The sequence below is a fragment of the Thunnus albacares genome, chromosome 21 (genome assembly GCF_914725855.1).
Source record: "Thunnus albacares chromosome 21, fThuAlb1.1, whole genome shotgun sequence".
Taxonomy (NCBI): Eukaryota; Metazoa; Chordata; class Actinopteri; order Scombriformes; family Scombridae; genus Thunnus; species Thunnus albacares.
In genome coordinates, this window is record NC_058126.1 from 1,164,786 (window position 1) to 1,184,671 (window position 19,886).

General features: G+C 43.4%; 1 protein-coding gene across 17 annotated transcripts in view; it reads right to left on the bottom strand.

Moving 5' to 3' along the window:
- Positions 1 to 19,886, bottom strand: part of LOC122972216 (histone-lysine N-methyltransferase 2C-like) — a 91,125-nt gene that overhangs the window by 42,602 nt on the left and 28,637 nt on the right. For 10 of the 17 annotated variants that reach the window (XM_044339115.1, XM_044339103.1, XM_044339120.1 and 7 more), the window contains 22 exons: positions 19,736 to 19,855; positions 19,465 to 19,566; positions 18,308 to 18,412; positions 17,399 to 17,580; positions 15,312 to 15,476; positions 14,620 to 14,729; positions 12,843 to 12,905; positions 11,726 to 11,828; positions 11,511 to 11,614; positions 11,283 to 11,411; positions 11,067 to 11,171; positions 10,832 to 10,956; positions 10,529 to 10,724; positions 10,219 to 10,296; positions 8,426 to 8,461; positions 7,576 to 7,719; positions 6,135 to 6,167; positions 5,917 to 6,045; positions 4,783 to 5,112; positions 3,673 to 3,746; positions 1,686 to 1,892; positions 215 to 349 (listed from right to left, as the gene is read on the bottom strand). In XM_044339115.1, the coding sequence (XP_044195050.1) occupies positions 215 to 349; positions 1,686 to 1,892; positions 3,673 to 3,746; positions 4,783 to 5,112; positions 5,917 to 6,045; positions 6,135 to 6,167; positions 7,576 to 7,719; positions 8,426 to 8,461; positions 10,219 to 10,296; positions 10,529 to 10,724; positions 10,832 to 10,956; positions 11,067 to 11,171; positions 11,283 to 11,411; positions 11,511 to 11,614; positions 11,726 to 11,828; positions 12,843 to 12,905; positions 14,620 to 14,729; positions 15,312 to 15,476; positions 17,399 to 17,580; positions 18,308 to 18,412; positions 19,465 to 19,566; positions 19,736 to 19,855 (2,775 nt within the window). The remainder of the gene's footprint in view (positions 1 to 214; positions 350 to 1,685; positions 1,893 to 3,672; positions 3,747 to 4,782; positions 5,113 to 5,916; positions 6,046 to 6,134; positions 6,168 to 7,575; positions 7,720 to 8,425; positions 8,462 to 10,218; positions 10,297 to 10,528; positions 10,725 to 10,831; positions 10,957 to 11,066; positions 11,172 to 11,282; positions 11,412 to 11,510; positions 11,615 to 11,725; positions 11,829 to 12,842; positions 12,906 to 14,619; positions 14,730 to 15,311; positions 15,477 to 17,398; positions 17,581 to 18,307; positions 18,413 to 19,464; positions 19,567 to 19,735; positions 19,856 to 19,886) is intronic. The other 7 variants (XM_044339119.1, XM_044339117.1, XM_044339118.1 and 4 more) reach the window with 4 other exon arrangements.

The following is a 19,886-nucleotide window of genomic DNA, read 5'->3' on the forward strand; positions in this document are numbered from 1 at the left end:
GTTTTAAATATATGTAATTAGTGTTTTTTGTTGTTTGAGGGGTAGAAATCATTGCGTGGATACAAATCAAATGTAAACAGACTTGAAACAGCTGATCAGACTGAAAACTCAAATGTGTTGGAGCAGCACAGAACTGACCCAGACAGGAAGAGGATTTCAGAGGAGTAACGGATCCAGGAAGTCTGCCTCGAACAGGTTCACCTTGAGATCTTACCAGAGCCTCTTTGCCACCTCCTGCTACAGATGCCTGGTAGGGACAATCTTTATCTGTTGGTGATTTTAGGGCTTTGCTTTGGGGGAGATTTTCCTGCCTCTTCTTACCGGCTCCCCATCTGTCATTTACCTCTCCCTTTTCAATGACAATTACATCAGAGATATTAGTTGGAGTGAGTGACGCTCAGCAGGCATGCACATCATCACACGTATTCTCTTCAACAATGACACAACCACTCTGTATATGTTCATGCCCCCATTAAAAGCACTCTGACCCCCCCATCATCCAGTCTGTCTCTGCATCCCCCTGACATGCAGCCTGATGGTTACCATGGTTACTACTCAGAGCGGGAAACCAACGCCATCCTGCCACAGCGACTGGACGACACTGAAAGTCATCAGGTCATGATTAGGACACATGAAGAGGTTTATTTCACTTAAAGCTGCACAATCAGATGTTATCATTTTAAAAACCCAACTTTAAAAAGTATCAAGAGCATACTCTTTATCTAAAATTACTTTACCGTGATAATGTAAAAGCCTGTAAACTCTGCTGTAAATACAGACAAACTGTGGTGACTGTTTGGTCATCTGTCCCAAATTTTAGTTTCATAACACCTCTCGCTCATTTTAAATTCCAAGCGCCGCGAGCTCAGTTTAGTTTCAGAAACGTACCACGCTCATTATAGTCCCTCAATGCCCCATACTTACTTTAGTTCCCAAATGCCCTGTGCTCATTTTAGTTTCTCAACAGCCCACGCTCATTATAGTTCCTAAATGCACCACACTTAATTTAGTTCCCAAACACCTCGTGCTCATATTAGTTCCCAAATGCACCACGCTTACTTTAGTTCCCAAATGCCCTGTGCTCATTTAAGTTCCCAAGCACCCCGTGCTCATTTAAGTTCCCAAACACCCCATGCTCATTTTAGTTCCCAAACACCCCATGCTCATTTAAGTTCCCAAACGCACCACGCTCATTTTAGTTCCCAAACACCCCGTGCTCATTTTAGTTCCCAAACACCCCATGCTCATTTAAGTTCCCAAACGCACCACACTCATTTTAGTTCCCAAACACCCCATGCTCATTTAAGTTCCCAAACGCACCACGCTCATTTTAGTTTCTGAGCATATGTTGTAAAGTCTTCTGACTCTGGACTTTACAAATGAAACTGACATTTTGTTTGTGGATCCTGTATTTCCCCCTGAAGATTGTACGAAAACAAAGTGCAGCTTCAGGTGTTCAAATGTCAGTGATTTTAGAAGTACAACACTCTATAAAGACATAAAATTAAGGTCCAGTTCACCAGACTGACCTGAGATTTTTAACATATTTCTGAATATAACGAGGACCAGTTTTGTTTAAATCGTGCAGTTTGTGATGGGAGTCTGGTGTTGATTTCTCTCTCTGGTTCTACTCAATGGGGGGGATGGTGTGTTAAAGACGCAACACATACTGAAACACTGCTCACCTGTCTGAACTTCCACTCCTGCTCCTGTTCTGACTCTTTGGGCCTCAGCGGGTCCTTGAACGCCAGCTCCGTCTCCATGGAAACAGGGTCATACGGTCCTGGCAGCGGCGGTGGCGGAGGCTGTGACGGCGGGTGACGTTTGAGTGGCTCGTTGGACAGCTGCACCTTGTTGATGCGCTGAGCCGCCCGGTTATCCCTCGCTTTTTGCTGCCGGAGAGAAAACTGTTGAGTGAAAACGCCACACAGGGATGACGGGTTCACACACACACACACACACACACACACACACACACACACACATACACATACACATACACACTGCAGACGCCACAGGAAGTGTGAGTTCAACCATAAAAAACACATGCTGACTCAACATGTGAGGAAGTGGAGAAAGCTTCCGGCTCGGGAAACACAAGCACATTTGATTCTTACTCTGCTCAGCTAAGTAAAGGAACTTCACGTTAACAGCTTCACAAAACTTCAAAGAGCTTCCAGCACATGAAGAAGAAAAACACGTGACAACCAGAGTTATCGTAGTTTTGTATTTTTCGTTAGTTTTTGTTTATTTTGTTTTTAATTTTTCTTTTCAGTTCAGTTTAGTTTCAGTCAGTTTCCAGAGTGGGTTGTTACTAGTTTCATCTTTATTATTTATAACTATTTAGTTTTAATTTAGTTTTTATTAGGTTCAGTTTTAGTTTTCATTATTATAATATGAGGGGGGGGGTATTTGTCAGAATAGGTATTACAGTACAAACACAACACTATGTGAAGGCTACTGACTCTCAGTCATGTAGACATCCCAGCCTCAATAAACAGACGCACCAATGGCTCCTCATGCTTGTTGTGTTGACAAATTTGATCAAAGATTAAAACTAAAGACATTTCCTGTATATTTTTATTTTATTTTAGATAGTTTTGTCAGTACACAATATGGTTTCAGTTAGTACAGCGGCAGCAGGAGCTACTGACCTTCAGCAGGCTTCTCCACTTGATTTGCCCTCTTCAGTAAATCTTTACTGAATGAAACTAACTGTTCACATTAGAATCGCGTTCCCTTTCAGTCGATTTACTCAGTACAACACATACAGTATGGGATATCACGCCCCCGCGTCACCGGACTGAAGACACCTCTACTCACGCCTTTAAGGCAGATGATCTGTGTGTATATGTGAGGCCTCGCCTGCACATGTGTCACCACAGTCATCCTTCACCTCGCTAAGAAAACCTCTGCCGAGTCAGGCAAGCTAGCTACAGCTAGTTAGCTCTGTTTCTTTAGTAGGCTACTGCCAGCTCAGGTAGCCAGTGGCTAACACCAACAGGGGCTGTTAAGCTAACTTTGAGCTGGCATCATTATCATTACTGACACAGTTGAATTGCTTCAGTGGAAATGGAAACAAGCTTTCCGTTTCTAGGGGAGGGAGACCACCATCACAGAGAGGGGAGGGAGACTACCATCACAGAGAGGGGAGGGAGACCACCGTCACAGAGAGGGGAGGGAGACCACCGTCACAGAGAGGGGAGGGAGACTACCGTCACAGAGAGGGGAGGGAGACGTGGTTTCGTTTCGGTATGGAGATAACGGGGCATATTTTATAATAGTTTAATAGTGTTGCACTCAGTCAGTGTTTTGGGTCTCGCGTTTGTCATTCTGACGGCAGCGACACTGCAGGGTAACCACAGTAACCACGGTACCTTGGCTAGGCAGGCTAGCATACACTCATGAGCAGCTACAGCTAAGTGGTGCGCTGCCAAAACGTTCCGGGTGGAACTCGTGCTCTAGAATTATTGTTCCGCATGTCGGACTACATGGATTATTAAACTATTTTGACAGTAAGTGTTTGGGTCATGGAGCATTCCAAACTAAACATCCTGTTGATCATCTGATCATCCTTCACGTACCGTCACACCTCCAGTAGTTCACCAACTGGCTGTTGAAGTCGGTTTGTGGTTAAAACATCAGATATGACGACAACAGAACAAAACTCACCACATATGGAGCTCTGTCCTGAGAGCTGGCTTTCCTCCACAGCTTAGCGATCTGCTTCACTCTGGTGGACCAGTCTGACACACACACACACACACACACACACACACACTATTTCAGACATATGTAACATTGCTGCTTGTCTATTAAAGTGATGCTTTCCATCATTCAGACAAAGGAGACTTTTATATTAACGTGGAGCCACTCAGGCATGTATTGATATTGGGTACATTGTTGTAATCACACGCTTTATATGTTCTAACATATTTAAGTTAATGCAACAGTTGATTCACAGTTCATGTACAGTTCAAGTATATCTTCAGGAGGATTTTAGGTGTATATACTTGCTATTTTTTATGTTCTTGGGTGCTGCAAGGTAGTTCTACTGCACATGTGTAATAATGCCATAAAAACTGTGCTGCTAGGATGTAGATGGACCTTCAGATAAATTCAGATGGAAACTATTTTGTGCAGCTTTAACGTGTTTAATGTGTACATCGAGATAGCTGGTAATAATGTGTTACAACAACATAAAGTCAGTAACGGACCAGGCTTCATGTGACTTTTCATTCAAGATTTTCCCTCCTGTGAACTCGTGAGTACATATAAGTTTCACAAGAAAAGTGGATTTAATTCAGAGGACCATGATACTTTGCAGATTAAGTGGCCTTCAAACATGGAACCTGGTAAACCAGCCGCTATAAGGACGTTTACAGAAAGATACACTAACGCTGATGATATTTGACAGAATAGCTGAGAGTTTAAAATGTGATGAGGAGGAAGAAGAGTGTTTCTCGTTCTCTCTTAACAGATGAGTGTCTCTCTCCAGGTCTCAACAGTAAATACAAAGAACAGTTTTATTAAGTCCCACATGTTTGATTCCTGTCAGCTCTCATGTTGTGTGTAAAGCTTCATTCATCCTGCAGCTGTTATGAATGAAAATGTCAAATATATGGAGAGAGTGCTGCTCAGATTATTGTGGTGGTTATCGTGTTATTGATCACTGAACTCTGCAAATACTTCAAACACTAACTGAAGCCAGTGTGTGTGTGTGAGTGTGTGTGTGTGAGTGTGTGTGTGTGTGTGTGTGTGTGTGTGTGTGTGTGAGTATACCAGGATACTGCTCTCTCAGCTGGGGGAAGTTGGTGTTGCAGTAGAGGACCGGAGCGACGGTGGCCAGCTCTCCCAGAGTTTCCTCTTTCTCCCACTTCAACATGCTCCTCTGAGCCGTCGACAGCACATCCTGCTCGCCCTCCCCGGACACCTGATTGGCCGAGGCCAGCCCGGGGGCAGGGGCAGCGGTGGGGCCCTCAGGAGGGGGCATCCTGAAGGAGCCTGCTGGACCCGGGGCCCCGCTGGGCATCATGGGAGTGTTGGGAAAGTGAGGAGCAGCTCCCATCAGGCCATTCATCACCGGGAGACGAGGAAACACACCGGCTGCTGCTGAGAGACAGAGACAGTAAACACACCGCACGTCGATGTTCCACCGCAGGAACTTTCCCCAGAGACCAAGAACCTACTGAGGAACTGAGGTTCCTCTACATGCGTTTCCACCAGAGGAACCAGTTAAGCTCCAGGGAGACTGTTTTACTCCCCAACAAGTCCCTACTGGGAGGGGAGTTACTTTACAGAAGTACAGGAGCTTAAGGGGCAGCGTTTGTAGGGATGACATCACTATTTAAGTTGTGTGTGTGTTCCTGTGTGCTGAGTGTGTGCGTGTGTGTGTATACCTGTGTGCTGAGTGTGTGTGTGTATACCTGTGTGCTGAGTGTGTGTGTGTGTGTGTGTGTGTGTGTGTACCTGTGTGCTGAGTGTGTGTGTGTATACCTGTGTGCTGAGTGTGTGTGTGTGTGTGTGTGTGTGTGTGTACCTGTGTGCTGAGTGTGTGTGTGTGTGTGTATACCTGTGTGCTGAGTGTGTGTGTGTGTGTGTATACCTGTGTGCTGAGTGTGTGTGTGTATACCTGTGTGCTGAGTGTGTGTGTGTGTGTGTGTGTGTATACCTGTGTGCTGAGTGTGTGTGTGTGTGTGTGTGTGTGTGTACCTGTGTGCTGAGTGTGTGTGTGTGTGTGTACCTGTGTGCTGAGTGTGTGTGTGTGTGTGTGTGTACCTGTGTGCTGAGTGTGTGTGTGTGTGTGTGTATACCTGTGTGCTGAGTGTGTGTGTGTGTACCTGTGTGCTGAGTGTGTGTATGTGTGTGTGTGTGTGTGTGTGTACCTGTGTGCTGAGTGTGTGTATGTGTGTGTACCTGTGTGCTGAGTGTGTGTCTTGCTCCCAGCAGCAGTGTGTGTGCGTTGGCTCTGCTCTGGTTGGTTGCTGCTGCTGTTTGGACTGAGGACAGCGGTGAACACCTCCTCCACGTCCTTCCCCTCCAGCTCTGCACACACACACATTCACTCGTTCAGCCTTTTTTCAGAGCTTGTGAGGACATTAACAGACCTGCTGTTGACAGGATGTGATTCTTACCTGGAATCTTGTAGAGTTTGCTGAGGATGGCACCTGAAGCAGAACAAGACATTACTGATCACTCAGCTGTTTCACAGTAAATAAACTGAAACTCTGTTAGTTCACTGCTTAGTCTTACAGAGTCTACAGCAGTGATCAAATGAAATAAAAAAAATCATAATCATTAATAAATATTTCCACATATCGAGTCATCTTTCACACCTGAAGACCACAAGTAGCAACTAAGAATGTTTCCCTTTATAAGTAACGGATACATGTTGGATAAATGTATTAAATAAACGGTAAGAAGCAAATGATAAATGGTGAATAAATGGAGAAACATATTGCCAACAGTTTGGGGATAAACAGATAATGAATAGTAATGGATTTACAGTGGTAGTAATACAATAGTGTAATGTTAACACTTAAATAATATCCAGTATAAAATACTGTGGTGTTAATGACTTGCAACATATTCTAATATATGTATGTCTTCACTGGGTCCTGGTTCCCAACATTACCAGTGATTCTGTTAATTTATCACAGATAACAGAATACAGGTTTCAGGTTTCAGCAGTTTGTGTTCCTGCTGTGATGTTTTTGTGACTTTAGAGCAGATGTTTAATCAGTGACAGGTGAGCGTCATCAGTGAGTCAGAGCTCTGCACAGATGAAGAAGGATAAAACTGTTCTGTAGTAAATGTCGTTCTGAGCGTGTAACCAGAGGAAACTGTGATCGTCAGCGGTAACAGAGAAATGTTGTGTATGTTTGGTCACCTGAGCAGATGGTACATTCCAGTCAGGTGAGACTGAGCAGGTTAAAGGTCAGTGATTGGTCGATGCTGCTTTGGCTTAAGTTATTTTTTGTTGAAGTTCATTTTTGCCTCTTTGATTAAACGTTTTGTTAATAAACATCAGTTTATTTGCTTCTTTAACATCCCTTTGGTTTTATTCAAATAGATGTTTATCTGTTTTCTCTCACTCTGTGTCTGAACTCCCCCCCCCGTGGATCAATACACTCTGATCTGATCTTATATTAGAGGAGCTGAAACATTTAGATTTCATTTTTGTGTCTCAAGCTGCTGGTTTGGTTCGTCTCAACTGAAAAGAAAGTCAATTAATTGATCCACGAGAAATAATATGCAAAGATTGCCACAAATGTCCTGGTTCCTGGTTTATAGATTCATTGATTAATGGACACAACAACTGTCAGATTAATCAATGATAGAAATGGAGATTAGTTGCAGTTTGGAGGAGCCTAGTTTGATGAACCGTTTCTGTGATGAACTACATGAGATTGAACTCTATTTGTGTAAAACTACATCTTCAACAACTCATTTTTAATTTTAATTAATAGAACATGAGATCATGTTAATAAGCAATGACTCTAAATGATCGTTCTATCTGAATGTTAGAATATAATTAACTTACTGAAAAATGTTAAAATCCTAATAACAACTCACCGTCAGTCACCATCTTGTCGAGCTCAGGGCTCAGGATGGCATCCAAAGGCTCCTCCTGCACCGCCCTCTGGCCACGCCCACTACTTCCTGTCGGCTCAGAGGTCAACGAGGGGTCGTCAGCCATGGGGCCGATGTCCAGACCGGCTGCAAGACACACACACAGAGAGAGACGGAGAGAGATGAAATAATGCAGGAGCTCAACTGCAGGAGAGGAAGAAGAAGAAGAAGCAGCAGCCGGTGTTATCTGGAGGAGGAGAAGAAGCTGCAGAAATCAGAGGAAAGTTAGTTTGCTATGAAAAATAAAAAATCAGATCTCGAGTTAACGCCCAACACGGCGGATTCATTTATACTGTTTCTCTCTCTCTGGTGTTCCACAGGGCTCAAGTTTAGGTCCTTTACAGTTTTCTGTTTATCCTCTTGGCCTGTTCTTCATCAGCATTCTAGTTATAGCCTAATAGACGGATGAGCCATTTGAGAAAATCAGCTATAGCCTAATGAGAAATATGAACTAGGCCATAGGCATTAGGCTATGCTATAATTGATTGTTATGTTTTTAAAATACAACACATTGTTAAAGATGAAACCAGTGGTTTCCAACCTTTTTGTCTTTTGACGTCTTACAAAAAGCAGTGTGTAGTCGGGGTCACATTTCACATGTCTATGAGTTGTTAACAGCTCCACCAAATAGTGATTTTTCCCTCTAAACTTCTCACATGCTTTCATTTCAATAAATGTTCAAATGATCCAATATTTCAGCAAAAATCAAAGATTAGAGAAAAAGTCCAAAAACAAGGAAGAAGAGGAAGCAGAAAGAGTAGAAGAAGAGTTAAGTCACCCTGTGGAGTCTTACCAAACGGAGAGGGGGAGCGCTCCACTTGGAACTGACCTACAAAACAAACACACAGTTACTGTCTGAACCGGCCAATCAGGAACCAGACAGACAGCCACCGTCTGAACCAACCAACCAATCAGAAACCAAACAGACAGCTACCATCTGAACCAACCAATCTGAAACTAGGCAATACCCTCACACAACAAAGTCATGTCCTAAAGGGAGAAACTGCTAGCTTAGCACAAAGACTGGAAGCAGGGAGAAACTGCTAGCTTAGCACAAAGACTGGAAGCAGGGAGAAACTGCTAGCCTAGCACAAAGACCGGAAGCAGGGAGAAACTGCTAGCCTAGCTTAGCACAAAGACCGGAAGCAGGGAGAAACTGCTAGCTTAGCACAAAGACTGGAAGCAGGGAGAAACTGCTAGCTTAGCACAAAGACTGGAAGCAGGGAGAAACTGCTAGCCTAGCTTAGCACAAAGACTGGAAGCAGGGAGAAACTGCTAGCCTAGCACAAAGACTGGAAGCAGGGAGAAACTGCTAGCCTAGCACAAAGACGCAAAGCGGGGGGAAAACTGCTAGCCTAGCTTAGCACAGAAACAACAGAGTCAGAGCACTTCCTTGTTGTTGAAACACATATGGTCAATTGGTGTGTTTTGGACTCAAGAATGAATGAATATAGTTTTATTTTCATGTCTGGCCTTTAACATGTCACATCAATTACTCAACAACAAACCCATCAGCATCTACGCAGCACAACAGGTCAACATCATTCAAACATAGACGCCTACAGACGATGCTCCAGGAGATCTCCAACAATAGAAATACAACAAATATACAAACACAGCCCCCAAATCCAAACAAAACTACATCTACACATATATCCACATCATCAGGAACATGTTTCACTTCCTGTAAATTCTTCACAATAAAAGTCTCTCTCATTATTTAGTCATTTAAAAGCTTTTCATTTGAAGCAGTAAAGCAGGAAATGTTGGGTTTGCACCAGCAGTAACTTAACATGACTCTGAATCGGCCGCCCCTCGGCAGGCTTCCTGAAGACTGGCCAATCAGAACAGAGTGAGCTCATTAAAGACTTCCTGTTAGAGACAGAGACTGAACGGCCGGTAGAAGATATATAAGGAGTTTTTAACTGTGAATCATGCAAAGCTGCTCTAATGGAGCCCAAAAATAAAAATAAAGAGCTGGAAATGAGTTTAATAGTTCCCCTTTAATCTTCAACTATATTTTTGCTCTTCAGTTGCTGCCACCTGTGCTTCGTCCCTGTCAGGTTGAAACTGAATAAATATATAAAATATACTGTTCAACCTAATACACAGTAAGCTTCCACCAATTTATCATCGATTAAAGCTACGCTAAATAAAACTTAATGTGTAACTTATTAACTTTTTCCCCTACTCCAACTCTGTCACTCCTGATGTGATAAACATGTGTTATTATCTCTACGTCCACTAGATTCAAACAGAGACAGTGAGTCTCTATTACAGTAAATACAGTAAATACAAAGAACAACAGGAGAACTCTGCCATCTGTCCCAAATCTTCACAGTTCTTCAGATGTCGTGGAAACACAAACAGGAAGGTTTGGTCAACAAACACTAACTGCTGCTGAAACCACAAAGACTCATTTTAAGCAAACACAACATGACAAGGAGGAAGATGCTGAAAAAAACATGAACACAGGTGAGGAGATGTGGTGAGTGATGTTGACCAATCAGCTCGCTCTGTGTGTGTGTGTGTGTGTGTGTGTGTGTGTGTGTGTGTGTGTGTGTGTGTGTGTGTGTGTGTGTGTACCTGTGTGTCCTGTAGCCAGTATGTGAGGGTCAGTGTTCAGAACATCAGACAGATCCATTAGAGCTTCCTCCGACATGTCTGGATGACAACACACACACACAGCATGATAACACACACACACACACACACACAGCATGATAACACACACACACACACACACACACACACACACACACAGCATGATAACACACACACACGCACATGATTCACAATGTTTATAAACAAAAATGAATAATGAAAACATGCGAATCAGATGAAAAAGAGAATTTAAAAGCAAAACTTAAATAGAGATTTTTTTTTTAAAACTCACGCAATGTTCCCTGCTTCCTGCTGGTTGCCGTGGCGCCGACTGGCAGGCCTGAGGGGGAGGGGCCATGTAAGCCAGGGGCGGGGCCTTTCACGACACCTGTCGCAGCTCCTGATTGGCTGGCGCCTGGCGTATCTGGCCCCGCCCTCTTGTCCGCCTGCCGGCTCCGGTCCAGAAGATCCTTACCGAAGAACGCCTCCTGAACGTGAACAAGGAGGAACAGCCAATAAAAACGCTGGGATTTACTGACGGACACGCCAAGAAACAACGTGTATGTGTGTGTGTGTGTGTGTGTGTGTGTGTTACCTGTAGATAAGAAGGGAACGCCTCCTCCAGCTTCGTCTTCTTCTTCCTGTATCTCTTCTTCACCTTCTCCATTGTCTGGTCTGCAGGGGGCGCCGTCTCCATGGTAACGTCTGCGTCCAACAAGCCTGATGTATGACACGCATGATAAAAATATTCATGTTTCAAACTACAAACTGCACGTTCATTCATTCAGCCTCCGTCTCGGTCACTCAGGTACAGGTGAGTCCTGTCTCACCTTCGTCTCGGCCCGCCAGCGTCTCCGCTGAATCTTTTCTGCACAGTTTGATTCGACTCGGACCGGCCTTCCCTCCACGCTGACGCACCATGAACCCCCCGATACCTGAGACACGGAGAGAGAGAGACACACAGACAGGTAGAGATGAAGATGTCACATGACAGGTGAGTCCAGTCTTGTGGCTACAGGTGAGTCACACCTGTCCCCCTTGCTCACCAGGTCTGTAGGGTTTCCTCTTCCTCTTCTTGTTGCCATCGGTAACCTCAGGCTCCTTGGTGACATCATCGTCGTGGGTGTGGTCTCGCTCTGGGCTGGAGTCGGATTTCATTTCACACTCCAACTCACCTGGTGAGAGAGAGAGAGAGAGAGAGAGAGAGAGAGAGAGAGGGGTTAAATACAGCAGGTCGTGTGTGTGTGTGTGTGTGTGCGTGCGTGACCTCTGACCTCTGTTGTGTTCCTGCTCAGTGGGGGGGTTGGGGTCAGGTGGGGTCTGCAGGACGGACACACTGTTCTGGTTGATGATCCTCAGCTTCAGTTTGGGTTTACACCTGCAGGACACAGAGAGGAAACAGGAAACAGCTGATCAGTCTGATGACTCGTCCCCTGACACCGACCGACCGACAGACACCCTCCTCATCCAACCTGGACGCCACGCTTACCTGCGGTACCTGCGCGGTGACGTCAACGGTTCAACCAGAGACTGCAGTTGAGAGAGACCCGACTCTGTGAGACACACTCCGTCCTGAGTGTACGTCTTTGTGTCTGCACACACACACACACACACACGTTATCACCTCTTATTAGTAGTTTAATATTCTGTTGATCAGACACACATATATATATTATTATATAACAACAAACCATGTTCAGGGTTTAGCAGAGTTTATGTGATTATTGCAGTGAAAAATGTTTTGATTCTGCGGCTTTTCTCACAAACTGTGACACAGTTTGTGATGTTTTATGTGTTTGCAGTAAAATTACAGGAACTGGGAAAAATGCAAGCAAAGGAAAATAATGTGAAGAGTCATATGTAACGACTTCCTGGATAAAAAGCATCCTGCAGATCACAGAAACATCTGTATTTCAGCTCTAATGTTTCATGTATGTTCTGAACATGAGAACCATGAGGACTCAAAGTTCTATGAACAAGAAAATACTGTACTTGAGTTCCATTTATAACCTTTAATAAATAAACCTTCAGCTCAACATCAGCAGCAAATAAAATCAACAATAATGTTATTAAAATAAATCCATCAACATAAAAACATAGAGAAGTGACCGTTGTCACTCGTCTATGGCTGTGATGTCATAAGTTACCACGACACGAAATGCAACTATTGGTCCAAATCAACAGGCTGCTTGTGATTTGGACCAATTGTTGCATTTTGTGCGGAAAAGTTCTAATTTAGCAAAACTGGAAGCACTCGCACAACACTGCAGAGATTTATTGAACTTGCATTAATTACTGCAATAACAAAAAAAACCAAAAAAAAACGCAATTTTGTAAAGTGACTGTATAAATCCTGGTCTCATTCAGGTGATTAAACATGTGATTAAACATGTGATTAAACATGTGATTAAACATGTGATCACTACAGAGCTTCACAGTAAGTAGCAGGACGTCTCAGCGTTTCATTATCTACACCGAGCTCAGCGCCTTTTTATTTAGCACAAATAAAAAGGAATTCTTCTTCTCATGAGTTGAACGTATTTTATTGCAGTTTATCTGAAAGTAATTGTATTATTTTGCAGTGAAGAACAGAGAGTCTGACTGACCAGGTTCTCTGATCCTGGAGATGATCTGAGCCATGTAGGGAGAATCAAAACTGTCTGACCGCCCTGAAAGAAAGACACACACACACACACACACACACACACACATTAGTGTTACCATGGATACACCTTCAGGTCAACATCACAGACTTGTTGATTCACATGAGCTCGCAGGTCGGGCAGCGGTTTCTCTCGGTTGCCGTTTATTTTGTTTGTCAAGATCAACACAGATCTGTGTTTGTGCTGCTTCTCACTAATCTGAACCAACAAGTCGTTTGTTCTAATTAATTCAAACACAACCCAGATACTGTTGTAATGAAAGAAAATTGAATAGTAGGTTATCATTTTATAAATCTTTTGTATAGATGTTACAAATGTTTTCAAACTAAAGAGTCAGTGTTTGTTATCAACTGAATGTGATGTAATGTCATCGTCATTATGGGGACACATGTTGGTGAAGAAATCCTGCTCCTAGTCTAGTTGAACTCTTGAACCTGTTTCTATCTGAGGGCTGCTTGCTGACCTCTGGGGTTAACTAGAGATATCTTTGTCTTCAGCCTGCTGTTTTAGAGACCGTACTTGTTTGTAAGAAGGTGTAACGGTTTGTGGAAGTGTCCATTTAGGGACCAGACTGTTTTTAGCTTTGCTTCTGGAGACGTATAAAGCTGTTTGAGTTCACAATCTTTAGAGAAAGGACCGGCTGAACAACATGCTTTCTCTCCAAAAATACAAGATGATTGTATTTTTGTTTGTGTTTGGACGTTTGTATAATTGTTACTGATGATGTGATGGATTGTACAGTGTTTGTTACTTGTTGAAGCAGTTGTAATGTTTAATGCTTTCTTTATGTCTCCATGTGCCTCTTTCTCGAGACAACATTCTCTACAACCATTTTAGACTTTGCGCTTTGGAAAAACTCATACTGTATAACCTTGAACATGTAACCATTTAGTTTATGCTCATCTTTGGTTTTGTTCACGGTCTGGATCCAAACAGGAAGTCGTTTCATCTCCGACATGCTGAGTGTTTGACAGTTTTGATGAGATCCGGCACTGGACTGCACACACATCCTGATACTGTTTCCCCACACTCCTCGTCTATAACACGTATGAACACTCTGTAACTGACATCAGACTGCGATCACACTGTTGTGACTGTATGCTGAGACAAGACAACTTGGTCTTTGTCGCCTTTTTTTTTCAGATTTCCACCACACCGTAACGTGACTGTCATCAGCCAGTTTGGCAGCGACGTCTCACCGTTCAGTAAAGTCTTTATATTTCCTGTGTGGTGTCACACAGCTGCTCTGTGTCCGACCAGGTTGTAGAGCTGACGTCGTTGCTGCGCTTGTTTCATGCCGCTGCTGCCTCACCTGTGTGTAAACTAGCTGCTGAGTCCTCAGATTCGGCAAACAGCCTGATCTTAGTGAAATGTGTCGTGATTATCCAATCAGCACGGCTCGGCTCGCTGCTGTCCTCCATTTATTTATTATTTCAGTTTACTGACAGGTTAAAGAGCTGATGGTGAGTTTTAAGAACAACCTCTGCTGGATCACAAAGGTCTGTTGTGTTTATAGACTGTTAATGTTGAATTACAGTTTGTATATCGAACATTTCCCAACATTAACGTTCCAACCAAAGTCGTTATTTTGAGTAGAGAGTGAGCAACATCACAGCTGTTTGTCACTGCAGGACTTTTTGTCGCCATTTTCCCCTCCACAGTTTTATCCCACAATGCATTGCAATCATCTGACTGGTGAGACGTGTGTGTGTGTTTTTACCGTATGAGCTGCGGCCGTGTGTTCTGCACAGCGAACAGTTAAAGCCTTCATCAGCAGCCACCTCCACCTCGTCTTCAGTGGTCAGACCCTGACACACAGCATGCACCCACCTGCACGCACGCACACACACACACACACACACACACACACACACACACACGCACACACACACACACAGGTTAAGGTACAGTCAGCTGACCTGATGGACACCTGACCAACAGGTGTCTTCTCTACATGCTAACATATGATAACACGCTAAAGCAAGTCTAACTGCAACCATGGTAGCATGCCTGCCTTAGCACAGCTGAGTCTGACGTGTCCCACAAAGGCCACCGTACAGAAGTTTAACACGTTGGTTCAGATAATAACGTGACCTCTCCTCTGGCCCCACCTTCAGGACAAACTATGCTGACAGCAGCCAGAATACGTTTATAGTTTTATAAGAGAGGAATCAAAGACCACCTCCGCTAACATCGTAGAAACTAGAAACACTTTCCTCTGCTGTTTTAAATCTAATCTCTTATTTTTTAACTGGTCACTTAAGAAATCTTTGTTTTAAAGATATGATAATATTATCATAAGATAACTTCCATTAAACAATAACTACAGTCCAGAGACAGCTGGTCTCAGGTGTGTGAACCAATCAGAGTGAAGGAGGACAGGTATGTGTGTGTGTGTGTGTGTGTGTGTACCTGTCACACTGCTGGCACTGCACTATGAGGTCGTCCTGTGTGTATTGTCTCTGACAGAGCGGGCAGCGGCTCAGACTGCCACACGGTCCACAGCGACTGTAGTTACTCTGCCACTCGCAGTGCAGCCCGGGAGACGTGGAGCCACACTGTACACACCACACACACCTGGAGACAACACACACACTGTTAGACAACACACACCTGGAGACAACACACACCTGGAGACAACAGATGTGTGTTGTCTCACACACAAACTCACACAAACACACACACACACACAAACAAACACACAAACTCACACAAACTCACACAAACTCACGCAAACTCACACACAAACACACACAAAGACACACAAACTCACACAAAGACACACAAACTCACACAAACTCACACAAACACACACAAACACACACAAATTCACACACAAACACACACAAATTCACACACAAACACACACAAACACACACAAACACACACAAACACACACAAAGACACACACAAAGACACACAAACACACACAAACACACACAAACACACACAAACACACACAAACTCACACAAACACACACAAACACACACAAACTCACACAAAGACACACAAACACACTCACACAAACACACACAAACTCACACAAACTCACACAAACACACACAAACACACACAAACTCACACAAACACACACAAACACACACAAAGACACACAAACACACTCACACAAACTCACACAAACACACACAAACTCACACAAACACACACAAAGACACACAAACTCACACAAAGACACACAAACACACACAAACACACACAAAGACACACAAACACACACAAAGACACACAAAGACACACAAACTCACACAAACACACACAAACTCACACAAACACACACAAAGACACACAAACTCACACAAAGACACACAAACACACACAAACACACAAACACACACAAAGACACACAAACACACACAAAGACACACAAACACACACAAACACACACAAAGACACACAAAGACACACAAACACACACAAAGACACACAAAGACACACAAAGACACACAAACACACACAAAGACACACACAAACACACACACAAACTCACACAAACACACACAAACTCACACAAACACACACAAACTCACACAAACACACACAAACACACACAAACTCACACAAACACACACAAACTCACACAAACACACACAAACACACACAAACACACACAAACACACACAAACACACACAAACTCACACAAACTCACACAAACACACACAAACTCACACAAACACACACAAATTCACACACAAACACACACAAATTCACACACAAACACACACAAACACACACAAACTCACACAAACACACACAAACACACACAAATTCACACACAAACACACACAAATTCACACACAAACACACACAAACACACACAAACACACACAAACACACACAAAGACACACACAAAGACACACAAACACACACAAACACACACAAACACACACAAACACACACAAACTCACACAAACACACACAAACACACACAAACTCACACAAAGACACACAAACACACTCACACAAACACACACAAACTCACACAAACTCACACAAACACACACAAACACACACAAACTCACACAAACACACACAAACACACACAAAGACACACAAACACACTCACACAAACTCACACAAACACACACAAACTCACACAAACACACACAAAGACACACAAACTCACACAAAGACACACAAACACACACAAACACACACAAAGACACACAAACACACACAAAGACACACAAAGACACACAAACTCACACAAACACACACAAACTCACACAAACACACACAAAGACACACAAACTCACACAAAGACACACAAACACACACAAACACACAAACACACACAAAGACACACAAACACACACAAAGACACACAAACACACACAAACACACACAAAGACACACAAAGACACACAAACACACACAAAGACACACAAAGACACACAAAGACACACAAACACACACAAAGACACACACAAACACACACACAAACTCACACAAACACACACAAAGACAAGTGGACTCACCACTTGCACTTCCAGGCTCCTTTGGGCACTGTGTGGAGGGGCGGGTCCAGGCAGTAGGTGTGGTAGCTGATGTCACAGTCGTCGCATAGCAACAGTCGGCCGGGGTCGCTGGCCTCGCCACACGCCTCACACACTGTACACTCCAGACAGCGCCACCCTTTGGTCAGGATGACCCGCGTTATCTGCACCACAGACATCAGAGTTACCAGATTACAGTAAACGAGGTCAGATTATGGTTAACAGCAATCAGGCTGCCGTTCATCATCATGATATCATATATCATTATTCTTCAAATGATAGGAGTAACCTGTTGGAGGTAGAGTAATCAGATTACAGGAAGACTAATCACATTATAGGAAGCGTACTAAGATTATATCGGAAACCATCAGATTATGGTCTTAACAAGATTATATAAGAGTAATCAGATTATAGGAAAAGTAACCAAATTACAGATTACAGGAAGAGGAACCGGATTACAGGAAGAGTAATCAGATTACAGGAAGAGTAATCAGATTACAGGAAGAGGAACCAGATTACAGGAAGAGGAACCAGATTACAGGAAGAGTAATCAGATTACAGGAAGAGGAACCAGATTACAGGAAGAGGAACCAGATTACAGGAAGAGGAACCAGATTATAGGAAGAGGACCCAGATTACAGGAAGAGGAACTAGCGATGCACCAATCAGACTTTTTCTCTCCTGACAGCTAAACTCAGAGTCTCCACTGGTACCAGCATCCCTCACTTGTGCGGAACTCAGTGGGATAATCAGACAGTTAACAGCACCACCCTGTGGTCAGACTGATATTGATCAGACATATACATCATTTTATTCATTGAATAAACAGAGACATCAGTATTATAATTAACAAGGAGTGATCAGTGTGTGTGTGTGTGTTCGTATACTGACCTTGACGTTAACACAGTAGGGATGGTAACACTGTCCACACTGAGAACATGCCAACAGTCTGCCTTCAGCCCCCTGACCGAAACTACCACACACCACACACATGTCCTACACACACACACACACACACACACACACACACACACACACACACACACACACACACACACGTTAATTTTCTTTACCAACTTAAACAGTGATTATAGTGATAATTCCTGATTTAAATCATAATTTCTCCAGTTTTTAGTTCTTACTTTGACTTTTGTTCAACAAAGAAAAGTTTGGTAACATTATATTGTCACAAATATAAGATGGAATTATGTTTTAGAAAGTCTTATACTTTAGGAGCATTTACATATTCACCACAGCGGTACTCGTCCCTTTGTTCCATTAAAGTCAGACAGTGTAGCCATAATGTTGCTAAGTTACTGAGTCTGTCAGTCAGTCAGCACTTAGAGAGCTCAAGAGTTTCTGACGTGTTTTAGAGACCTGGTGATCTGAGCTGCACTGAGGATGTAAAAAGCTTCCTACAGCTGAACCAGATCACTTAAAAACTAAAACCGTTTCTGTCTCTTAAGGACTGAGACCTGTTTTTATTTCTTCCTGCACTGATTGTTGTAACACGCTGCACACAAGAATCAGTCAGTCGGCTGCAGCGCGGCTCCTCACTGGTACCGAGAAGAGAGACCACATCCTCTACTGGCCTCTCCTTACTGGTTACCAGTGAATTACAGATTATTATTTGGTTTAAAAGCTCTGCATGGACTGCCACATCTGCTGACCAATCACTGCTCTTCCACACTCCCAGTTCATGTTTTCCATCCATCATTTCCAATGAGACTAATTTCTTTTCCTCAGCCTTTTAATACTCATTAGTTTTCCTCTATTATTTATTTATTTGTTCACTGTGCAAAGCTGATTTAATCCCATTTTTATTTCTTTTACACTTTTATTAATTTTCCCCTTGATCTTCATCACTATGACTGTGTTTTTATTTGATAGTAATTCTCAGTGTCTCTTATCTGAACGCTACAGCAGGTCCCGCTGTTAGGAAAGTGATATTGGGGCTGCTGTGATATAGAGATGATGGAGGTATTGGTATTGATCAGACTGTTGTGTGGTATCAGCAGCAGTACTGATCACCTGAGAGGAGACTGTACCTGTCTGAGGGTGAAGTGGTCGGAGGTGGAGAACATCACCACCGTGTTGTGCATCGAGTTCTCCTCCTCCTCCTTCACCTGGACCGACTCCACAAACCCACACTGACAGAGAGACAGACAGTAATCAATACTTTAGATTAATGATCGATCAATGGCTGTGTGGTATGATGAAGAGTCTCCAACTCTGCTTTAACGTTACGCTCACCTGCGTTATGAAGGTGATTCAAATGTGTGTGTGTGTGTGTGTGTATATGTGTGTGTGTGTTCTTACTCCTGGTGACACAGTCACACTGTCCTGGGTCTTCAGCCTGCTTCGTCCTCTTCCTCCTCTTCCTCCTCCAATACCTCCTCCTCTGGACCTCCTCCTGCCTGGAAACCCTGAACCACGACCCTGAGGAGTAGGAGGAAGGAGGAAGTAGAGG